The sequence below is a fragment of the Prionailurus bengalensis genome, chromosome D2 (genome assembly GCF_016509475.1).
Source record: "Prionailurus bengalensis isolate Pbe53 chromosome D2, Fcat_Pben_1.1_paternal_pri, whole genome shotgun sequence".
Taxonomy (NCBI): domain Eukaryota; kingdom Metazoa; phylum Chordata; class Mammalia; order Carnivora; family Felidae; genus Prionailurus; species Prionailurus bengalensis.
Genome location: NC_057351.1, coordinates 34,504,224 through 34,516,224, shown reverse-complemented (window position 1 = coordinate 34,516,224; position 12,001 = coordinate 34,504,224). Strand labels below are relative to the sequence as shown.

The 12,001-nt window shown below is 33.4% G+C and overlaps 1 protein-coding gene across 4 annotated transcripts in view; it reads right to left on the bottom strand.

Annotated features, from left to right (window-relative positions):
* ADK (adenosine kinase) overlaps positions 1–12,001 on the bottom strand; it is a 537,819-nt gene that overhangs the window by 265,272 nt on the left and 260,546 nt on the right. For all 4 annotated transcript variants that reach the window (XM_043598129.1, XM_043598131.1, XM_043598130.1 and 1 more), the window contains 2 exons: positions 11,627–11,799; positions 7,010–7,118 (listed from right to left, as the gene is read on the bottom strand). In XM_043598129.1, the coding sequence (XP_043454064.1) occupies positions 7,010–7,118; positions 11,627–11,799 (282 nt within the window). The remainder of the gene's footprint in view (positions 1–7,009; positions 7,119–11,626; positions 11,800–12,001) is intronic.

Genomic DNA, 12,001 nt, shown 5'->3' with positions numbered 1-12,001 from the left:
ACCTTGGCTGTACTGATATTTAGAAATGGATAATCCTTTATTGTGGAGTGCTGTCTCATACAGTACAGGATGCTTGGCAACATTCCTGTCTTATATTTACTAGTAGGAACATTCACTCATCACAATAATAAATATGTCCAGATTTTACCAAATGTCCCGAAGGGGGAAAATTGTCCCTGGTTGAGAAACCATTGCCATTAAAAGAGTACTACTCTGGACTCACCTAACAAATCATAAAAGCAAGACCCAAATATATTGAATTTGCTCCAAGTAACATAACTGCATCCCAGAATAAACCTCAATAAAATTTACCAATGAAAACTAATGATAACTAAACATATAAAGAGAAAGGAAAACACAATTCTTAATAAGGAGGATAACTAACCACTCAAAACTATCCCAGAATTGACAAAGATGTAAAGACTAATAGAGAAAGATATCAAAATAGTTCTTTTAACTGTATTTTATGTGTCCAAAGTAGAGACGAAGAAGAGATAAAAGACTCAATTCAATCTTCTAGATATGAAAACAACAAATAAGATGAAAAATACTCTGGATGGGATTAATGACAGTTCAGATATAGGAGATAATATTAGTGAACTAGAAGGCATAGCAAAAGAAACAATCCAAAGTGAAACACACAGTGAAAAAAAAGTATCCAAAAAAATGAAAAGGGTCGCATCACTGAGCTACGGAGACAACTTCATGGGTAATTTGAGACCCAAAGGTGAAGGGCAGCTGGGCATAAAATATATTTAAAATAATGGCTGAAAACATTCCAAAAATAATAAAAATTATAAATCCACAGCTGCAAGAAGTTAAACAAACCCCATGCACAAGAAATATAAAAAAGAATACACTAAGGCACAATATAATCAAGCTGATCAAACCCAGTAATAAATAAAATATCTTAACAGCAGCCAGGGTTGGGGGTATGTGGAATGTTACATCCAAAGGAACAAAGGTATGGATGTCAGATTTCTTATTAAAAAAAACAATTCAGAGAGAAGATAGTAAAGCAACATTTTTCAAGTACTGAAAGACAAAAAAACTGTCAAAGTAGAATTGGCAAAAATCTCTTTTAAAAATAAAGGTGGAAAAAAGAAGTTTTCAAACATACAAAAACTGAAAACATTCATCACCAACAGACCCAAATATATGAAATGCTAAAAATGTTCTTTAGGCAGAAGGAAAATTATACCAGATGGAAATCTAATTCTAAGCAAAAGAATAAAGAGAACTGGAAGTGGTAATTAAATGAATAGGTTTTTTAAATTATTGAAATCTCTTTAAAAGATATTTGACAATTTAAACAAAAATAATGTTACACTGTTTATAACATGAGTAAAAATAAAATTTGTCTGTTCATGGTATGTCAATTATATATTAATAAAGCTATGTTAAAAAACCAATTAAAATATTAAAAAAGGAAAATGCGTGACAGTGATAACATAAAGACCTGGAGAGGTGAAACTGAAGTATACTATTGTAAGGTTTTTATACTATATGTGACAGGATATAGTATTATTTGAAGGAAGACACGGCTCAGTCAGGAGAGCATGTGACTCTTGATCCCAGTGTCGTGAGTGCAAGCCCCACACTGGACACAAAGCTTACTTAATTAAAAAAAAAAAAAAAATGGACACAGACAATAATGAGTTGAAGATGTATACTATCAGCCCTAATGCAGTCACTAAAATAAAAAAATAAATAAAGAGTAAGAGATATTAACCCAATGATGGAAATAAAAATACTGGATTAACCTAAAAGAAAGCAGGACAGAATAAAAATAGAATGAAGGACAAAGAAGACAAACAGAAGACAAACACCAAGATGATGAACTTAAATCTAATCATATCAATAATCATATTACATGGGAATGGTATAAACATCCCAATTAAAAGACAGACATTTTTAGGCTGGATAAAAAAAACAGGATCCAACAAAATCTTGTCTACAAGAGATGCACTTTATTTTTTTTAAGTTTACTTATTTATTTTGAGAGAGAGTAAGAGAGGGTGTGAGCAGGGGAGGGGTAGAGAGAGAGGGAGAGAGAATTCGACATGGGGCTTGAACTCAGGAACTGTGAGATCATAACCTGAACCAAAATGAAGAGCCGGGCATTTAACCAATTGAGCCACCCAGGCACCGCAAAAGATGCACTTAAAAAATAAAGACACTTGGGGCGCCTGGGTGGCGCAGTCGGTTGAGCGCCCGACTTCAGCCAGGTCACGATCTTGCGGTCCGTGAGTTCGAGCCCCGCGTCAGGCTCTGGGCTGATGGCTCGGAGCCTGGAGCCTGTTTCCGATTCTGTGTCTCCCTCTCTCTCTGCCCCTCCCCCGTTCATGCTCTGTCTCTCTCTGTCCTAAAAATAAATAAAAATGTTGAAAAAAAAAATTTAAAAAAAAAAAAAAATAAAAAAAATAAAAAAAATAAAAAAAAAATAAAGACACAAAATAGATTATTAGCAAAAGGGTAGAAAAAGATATACCAAGATATTAATAGTAAAAAAAAAAAGTTGAATTGGTTATATTAATATCAGAGTATCAGACAGAATAATTAGTGGGGACAAAGTATAATACCAGGATTAAATGTTTCAAATGATAAATGGGTCATATAATTAACCCTACATCCTTATGGACCTAATAACAGAGCTTCAAACACATTGAAGAAAAATCTGATAGAAATGCAAAGAGGAATATACAAATCCATAATAGTAGTAAAAGGAAGATCTCTGGGAAATATCCATATTTAGAAAATAAACAATATGCTTCTAAATAATTCAAGTCAATGAAGAAAGTAAAAGAGAAAGTAGAAAGTTTTACAAGCTGAATGAAAATGAAAACATGACATATCAAAATTTGTGGGAGGCAGCCAAATCAATACTCACAGAGAAATTTTATAGCACTAAAGGTCTAAAGCAAAAAGTCTCAAATCAATAAATTATGCTTCCACCTTGAGAAAGAAAGCAAAGATGGAGTATGAATGGCGGGGGGGGGGGGTGAGGATGAAGGATGAAGAGTAGAAGAGGAGCAAATTAAATCTAAAGTAAGCAAAAATAAGGAAATAATAAAGAACAGAAATAAAAACCAACCTGGACTCAGGTTTCCCATAGAAAGTGCTAGGAAATAAACCAATATCTACAAAGAAGTACTTTGTATTACACCAAATAAGTTGTCATTTTTATATAAAGCAGTAAGAAGTAAATAAAATCTCAAGGAGAGAGAGCAGCTCTGAGTCCTTCCTTGGGATAAAAATGACAAAATACAGCCAAATGAGGGATATCAAAATAAACAATAAAGAAATAGGAGGATGGAGTAAAATACTTGGTGGTGGTTGAGCATTTAACTCATTTATTTTTTTTTTAAATTTTTTTTTTCAACGTTTATTTATTTTTGGGACAGAAAGAGACAGAGCATGAACGGGGGAGGGGCAGAGAGAGAGGGAGACACAGAATCGGAAACAGGCTCCAGTCTCTGAGCCATCAGCCCAGAGCCCAATGCGGGGCTCGAACTCACGGACTGCGAGATCGTGACCTGGCTGAAGTCGGACGCTTAACCGACTGCGCCACCCAGGCGCCCCAAACTCATTTAAATATAGAAACAAGACCGTAAGTATTATGGCTATAGAATAGAATGCAAATATTAAAACACTAAAAATGCAAAGATAAAATAAAAATATAAGTATAAAAAATCAAGAACAGGATAAAATGCTGTGGGCTAATTTTCTCATTTTTCATAACATTAATATTGTTTTAAAAAGGAAATCCATAGTTTAGAAAAATGAATAGCTCCAATTTCCTAATTTTTTTCATAAATCTTTCCTAAATATCATAGCCTTCAAAAGGCTATTAAAAGAAGTATTTCTTGCAAGAGAATATGATGTTAAGGTGAACAGCACCTGGAATTTATATTTTCAAAAATATAATTAACTGTCACCATAACTGTAATCCCTTATCACATACTAGGAAAGAACTGAGGAATTTGGTTTAAACATGGAAAAACTGAGTTTACATGCCATAATTGGAACACTTCCTATGAAGGTTAAAAAAAAAGATGTAAACACTTACTTAAACCAAAAGAAAATGTTGGTATATGCGTATTCCATTTTAGCTTTTATCAGTGAAGTTTCTGATGTGAACTCTGCATTGTTAAGTTCACTGAATTATGTGACCAAAAAGACAATCAAGGTTTTGGGTTTTCTTAATGCTCATGAGCATTATTTATTTATGGAATAGTGGAAAGAAGAGCCGAGTATGTAGATCTGGTTTATTTTACATAATGCACATAGATGTCTTAATTATGGAAATTCGTTGAATAGATACACTGAGCTGCTTCCTCAGGCCAAGAAATTTTGAAATCAAAGAGTTCCCAGAATTTCAACTTGTTAAACCTCAGCTATTTATAATGACAATGTGAGAAGATTGCCGACCCGACAGAACCAATATGGAGGAGCCCACCTAATTTGTTGAAATAAGTATAGATATATCTACTCAATCTAAACTTGTGGTTTGAGGATATGCTAGGAAAAGACTATCCTGGATGTCTGGACCTTGAAGTAAACTAAAGGATTAAAAGAACTGCAAAGGTGTTATATTTAAGTGATGAATCACTAAATTCTACTCCTGAAACTAATATTACACTGTATGTTAACTAACTAGGATTTAAATAATAACTTGAAACTTAAAAAATTAATTTAAAAAATAATAAAAGAAATGCAGAATGTCTTTATGTCTTTGTACACATAACATTACATTTCAGAAGAGATTTCACAGATTTTAATGAATAAGCATTATGTACTTAGTTAATATCAAAATAAATAGTTGTAGAGGGGTGCCTGGATGGCTCTGTAGGTTCAGTGTCTGACTCTTGGTTTCAGCTTAGGCCATGATCTCACCGTTTGGGAGTTCAAGCCCTGTGTTGGGCTCTGCAATGGCGGCATGGAGCAGGCTTGGGATTCTGTCTCCCTCTCTGCCACCCCCTCAAAAATAAACAGGGGCACCTGGATGGCTCAGTCAAGCATCTGACTTTGGCTTGGGTCATGATCTCACGGTTTGTGAATTCAAGCCCCACATCGGGCTCTCTGCTGTTAGCGTGGAGCCTGCTTTGGATCCTTTGTGCCCCTTCTCTCTCTGCTCCTCCCCCACTCATGCTATCTTTCTTACAAATAAACATTTATAAACAAACAGTAAAAAAAAAAAATAGTTGTAGAATATACAGCATCCCAGGTATCCCTTATGACTCTTATATTTTCAGAACTATTTTAAAATAGCCAAACTCTCAGCAAACTATCAACTTGTCTGGAAACGTAAAACAGCATTCCTTTTACAAAATTGCTGAAATAGAAACTAAGGGCTAACAGCTCAGAGATATCAACTGGAATCCATGTTTGGTATTTGTTTCTGGCTGTTTATTTTTAACAAGTTTTAAAAATAATTCAATCTTCTTTATTAATTTGACCCAAACTGAGCGCTCTACATTTTATATAAACCTGGACTTATATAAATTGTTAATATTATAAAAATTTGAATTTGCCCAAAGTTGGCTACATGCACTATGGTACATAATTATTAAAAACTCTAAGTTGTTTGCAAGTTGGGTCTATACTACCATAAAAATTCCATTCATCCAAGCTTGGCCTATGTTAAATATACATAACTGTTTAAGACTGAGTGTTTCCACTCATAATTTGGAGTCCAATTGCTATATATCAAAATAGAATTATAATTATTTGCTAAATGTAGTTTTCCACCATAATATATTATCATACTTCATAGCCAATATAAATAACATAAATAATGCCAAATTTTAAACCAGGTGTTCTATGAAAATCAGATTTTCAAATGCATGATGGTTTGAAATAGCATATAAATTCCCCTTAAAGAACCACACTACAAAACAGGCACCCAAGATAGTAACAAAAAAATGAGGCCCTTTAGAAAAATAAAATAGAAGATAATGAAGAGGGAAAATTTCTTAATTTTTGAAATGTTTTCTCACATACTGTCAAAAGAGCTAACATCCTGTATATAATCCTCTCAACGTAAGAATTTACTTGACATTATAAAGGGGTATGATTTGCCTTATAGAGGAATCAATAATAACCTTGTAAAGCCTAAAGCAGTGAACATAAACATGTTGTAGGAGACATTAACACTAGACTGAAAGAAATAATTATATTTTCAATAAACATGTTACTACTGGATAATCAATTTTTTACACGTCTTTGCAGCTGTTTCACAGCTCAGGTAGTGAGTGAATGGCAGCAGCTGTTATACCAAAACCATATATTATATGCATATGAGGTACTTCTAATTTCTCGTAGGTATCTACTTATTTGTGATAAGGCACATTTAACTCATATTAAATAAAAACAAGGAATTCATGGGGTGATTAATTCAGGGAAATTTTAGTACCATCTTATTTTAGAAATGAACCCTTAACCAATTATTTTTATGTCAGAATATTTAATAATTCAAATTACATGCTGCCCTTATTCCCAGATTTAAGAGATTTGTCACAATCAATGTTTCTGAAATATTAAATTAAAACATGTCATAGTAATTACTATGGAATAAACAGCAATTAAGATTTTTTTAGGCAAATAAGCTCTGTTTGCAGTGAATATTTATACTACTACTATTTTCCCACACAATGCATGCATCATTCGCAACAAGCAGCCTGAAAATATAAAATGTAAATTTTTAGAATTACTTCAAAAGATCTTAAGAAACTGATTTAATATGGAATTTGATACTTACCTAAGACACATCTATGTATAATGTATCCAAAAAGAGGTAGACTTGAATGTAAGTAATACAAATAATGTTACCATGGAATGATCATGTTTCTATTCTGTATTTATAATAATGATTCCAATATATGCATTGACATGGGCTAATAATTTGCAGGATAAGTAAAAGACAATTATTTAAAAACGTATATCCACTAAAAAACTATACTTAACAGTGTAAATATGTACCAGAAATTTGAATTAGGTAAATACTTACTGCTATATAATAAACTCTTGCTTTTTGTACCAATGTCCAGTTTTTCTCCATATCTAGATGTTTTTCCTTTTTATAACAATTGGCAGCAGCAAGATTAGCTACAAGGGACCTAAGACAACAACAAAAAGCAATTAGGCTGTAATACGATAGTTAAAGTTGTCATGTACTTCTATAAAATTAATTAACACTACATTTTGCAAATTTTGGTTTACATTTTAATTGTTAATTTTTTTAATTAAAAAAAAATTTTTTTTTAAATTTACATCCCAAATTAGCTAGCATATAGTGCAACAATGATTTCAGGAGTAGATTCCTTCGTGCCCCTTATCCATTTAGCTCATCCCCCGTCCCACAACTGTCCCAGTAACCCTCAGTTTGTTCTCCATATTTATGAGTCCTTTCTGTTTTGTCCCCCTCCCTGTTTTTATATTATTTTTGTTTCCCTTCCCTTATGTTCATCTGTTTTGTCTCTTAAAAGTCCTCATATGAATGAAGTCATATGATTTTTGTCTTTCTCTGCCTGACTAATTTCACTCAGCATAATACCTTCCAGTTCCATCCACATAGTTGCAAATGGCAAGATTTCATTGTTTTTGATTGCTGAGTAATACTCCATTGTGTGTGTGTGTGTGTATATATATATGTATGTATGTATATATATATATATATATATATATATATATATACCACATCTTATTTATCCATTCATCCATCGATGGACATTTGGGCTCTTTGCATACTTTGGCTATTGTAGATAGTGCTGCTATAAACATTGGGGTGCATGTGTCCCTTTGAAACAGCACGCCTGTATCTCTTGGACAAATGCCTAGTAGTGCAATTGCTGGGTCGTAGGGTAGTTCTATTTTTAGTTTTTTGAGGAACCTCCATACTGTTTTCAAGAGTGGCTGCACCAGCTTGCATTCCCATAATTCTTAACTTTTTAATTGCTACACATTGATTTTATAAATGTAAATAAAATTAAATTTGTTTTGAGCACTTTTTGAGACTTCTCTGTTACCTTTGAGATAAATAGAGATATTGATCCTTGTTTTATTACCACCTATTTTGAAAAACTGGAATTTGTTTCCTTTGGTACTGAAATGATAACATTATCCATTTCCTATATTTTAATGGTTTAAAATGCAGTTAGGAAATTAAACTATGTTGTTATGCAAAAAAAGACATATGAACATATGTACCTATATACAAAAACTTCAGTTTTTAACTATCAACATGTTATATACATTGTTTAACCTAATGCTTTAAAAGCCAGGTATGGGATTAATTTCACAAAACACACATATAAATGTAGGCCCTATTTACTATGACATATTAATTTGCAAACCAATACATTTTAAAGATTGGAGTAAATTAAAATTAATTTCTCTAGACGAAAACTCCCTATACTGGTCCAGTTTTGCAGCTGAAGAATCTAAGCAGGACACTGCATTTAAAATCTTGCTACAAGTGCCAGATAGTAATTTTGGTTATTGTACAACAAATACAGTTAATAAAATAATTATTTAGGTTAAATACAAATCAATAAAAATATTTTCTTCCTCATTCTGATTCTGGAATTAGAAAATAACTTGCCATTTTTTTCACTCTCACAAGGGAACAGTTATGGTTAAAAATATAGACATATCATTTCATCACTTGAGATTTTTATAAAATGGTTGGTTCTTCTGTTAAGGAAAAAAAAAACTAATTCCCTTCCAAAACATATTTCTACTCATCCATATGCCAATTGACTACTTCAGGATACATCAATTCAAATTTATGCCTGATTAAATGATTAAAAATAATAACAGTATGAATCAATATATTTATATGCAAATATTACTATATTACAAAGTTAAGAATAATTAGGCCCAATTTATAAAAAATATTTTATTTTAGAGGCACCTGGGTGGCTCAGTCAGTTAAGCATCCGACTCTTGGTTTCGGCTCAGGTCATGATCTTACGGTTCATGGGTTCAAGCCCATGTCAGGCTCTGCGCTGACAGTGCGAAGCAGCTTGGTATCCTCTCTCTCTCCCTCTCTCTCTGCCTCTTCCCTGCTTGCATTGTCTCTCTCTCACTCTCTCCCTAAAATAATAAACTTATTTTTTTAAGTTTATTCAACAGGGAGAGAGTGTGCACTCACATGAGCAGGAGGGGCAGAGAGAGAGGGAGAAAGAGAATCCCAAGCAGGTTCTGTACTGTCAATGCAGAGTCTAACACCAGGCTTGATCTCACAAACTGTGAGATCATTACCTGAGTTGAAGCCAAGAGTCGGACACTTAACTGACTGCTTAACTAACCACCCAGGCACTCCTAAAACATATTCTAGTAGTCATGACTTTAGCAAAATTTTGACAGAAATAATTATACATAAAAATAAAAAGCAAACACTTGTAGTACCAGTTACTAACTTCTATTTTGATAATAAAATTACTCTTTGATAGTAAACTACACTATTTCTCTAAAATGTAAGTACTCTCACTATCCAAGTGACTGTGGTTCAGAGTTTGGAGAATGAGAACATGAATAAAGAAGAATATTGCATTATCCAAATTCTTTGGTTCCTGGGTTTTGGATAGTGATATTAAGAGTGACCAGCCGTATCTAAAACAATTTATCTAAACATATTAGGTTCTACAATTTAGTTGATAATAAGTTTGATAGTGAGAGTTTCCCCCTAGTTTTTCACTTCTAACATCATCTGAACATTACTGATCACCATAACCATAATATTAGTATATTAATTAAGCTTTTGACATCTGGGAGAGCTAATATGATCATAACTGCTCTTTTAAATACCAATTTAGCATACAAAAACAATTTAGCAATTTCATACTACCCCAAGTGGTATCAAAGGCAAAATCTGACCTATTTTTCACTAATGAGAAAACTGTATCTGCATATTAAAGTTGTCTTTAGGAAAAATTAAAAGGGAAAAAGTATAAATAAGTATATTTCAATGTTTGAACAATAAATGGTTTTATTTCTTAAAACCTTAAAATGATCAAGTTCTCCTACACACAAAAAATAAAATTATAGGAAAAGTTTAAACATGGCTTTGGGACCCTAATTGTTTTTAAGAAGTTGTATTTTTAGTTATTCAATAACTACTGGACATAAAACTGTCAGGTCCTTCACATACATTTGCTAAAGATCAAGGAATGCACAAACAACAAACAAACAAACAAACAAACAAACAAACAAACAACAACCAAAGGTAAGAAAGTGGAAGAAGGGAGCAAAGAGAAGAGAGAAGGGAGGAAATATAGGAAGACAAGCAGCAGATAAGAAAGGAGGGAAAGAAGGGTAAGAAAGGAGACAGGGAATGTAGGAGGACACCCTAAATATTTCTAGGTATAAGGAAGGTAAAATTTCTAGTAAATCATTATTTAAAAAGAGATCATTGTTGCTGATTTTAACAATATAACAGCTAGAGAAGTTATTTTGCTTTTCCCTTGCAAAGGAGAGAAAAGATGCTGATGAGCAACATGGTAATAATGCAAGGATATACTGAAGAAAAGCCTCTGTGTAGCTGCAAAAGGCAGGAATACAACTAATGTATGGGAAGTTCCTGAGAGATCTATTTCAAGTTCATAGAAAGAAGAATTTTCTAAAAAGTAAAGTTGCATAAAAATGTAATGGATTGTTTTCTGAGTGGTGCGTTATCCATGACTGAAGTTGTTTGATATGGATAGATGACTGTTTGCCAGAAATGCTTTAGATGACCTAGTTCGTAGGACACTGGATATAATGGAGTATTTTATATATGTTGCAAAATACATGTGTCTATATGTCTATGTATCTGAATATTCCAATCTAAGGATATGGTGAAAAGATCATTCATTCTTTTCATACCAGTTCCAGCAAGAAACTAGCTACAAGACATTAAATGAAATGTTTTCCTTATTTTCCTTTTCTGATCTTAATTATAAAAATTAGAGACTGAAATTGATAGTCTCAAAAATTTCATTCCAGGGGTGCCTGGGTGGCTCAGTGAGTTGAGCTTCAGACTCTTGACTTCCACTCAAGTCATGATCTTACAGTTTGTGGGTTCAAGCCCTGCATTAGGCTCTATGCTGGCAGTGTATGGCCTGCTTGGGGTTCTCTCTCTCTCTGCTCCTCCCTCTCTGCCCCTCCCCTGCTCATGCTCTCTCTCTCTCTCAAAATAAGTAAATAGACTTAAAAAATTTTTCATTCTATATTCCTCGTGAATACAAAAGCAGGTACAATAAGGATCATTTTTTTTTTAAAAGAAAATGATACAAGGAAGAACAGTTGTTTTTTTTTTTAAATGTTTATTTATTTTTGAGAGAGAGTCAGAGCGTGAGCGGGGGAAGGGCAGAGAGAGAGAGGGAGACAAAAGTGAAGCAGGCTCCAGGCTCTGACCTGTCAGCACAGAACCCGATGCGGGGCTCAAACTCACAAACCGCAAGATCATGACCTGAGCTGAAGTTGGAGGCTTAACCGACTGAGCCACCCAGGTGCCCCAAGGAAGAAGAGTTATTAAAACATTCAAGTTTCATGAGATCTAAATTCCAAATTCAGATTGGAATTCAGATTTTACTATTGTTTAAATATGTAATTAGTACAAACCTTCCCTTGGAATTACACTGACCTGTTGTCACCAGTGATGCACACGGCACAAGTTCCTGTTGTTTGCTCATTTTGCTCATAGTAATGAGCATCCACATGGGCTTCAGCAGCTTTCTTCTTCAAGATCTCTCCAAATCTATCTATCCCAATGCATCCAAAAAATGTTGCTGCTTTGTGTGGCTGCTGAATCATCCACTGAAAAACAGGAACATAAATAATTTTAATGGCTCAAAAATATGGTACACATAGAATGGTGGCATAGAAGGGATGCTCTGTTAGATGCTGTGGCTGTTATGAATGGAATTCCAATCCTGTACTAATGCTTATGATAAATGTGATGTAACAACCACATAATATCTTATACTACTTTTAGGGAAAAAATAGAACACAGTAGTTA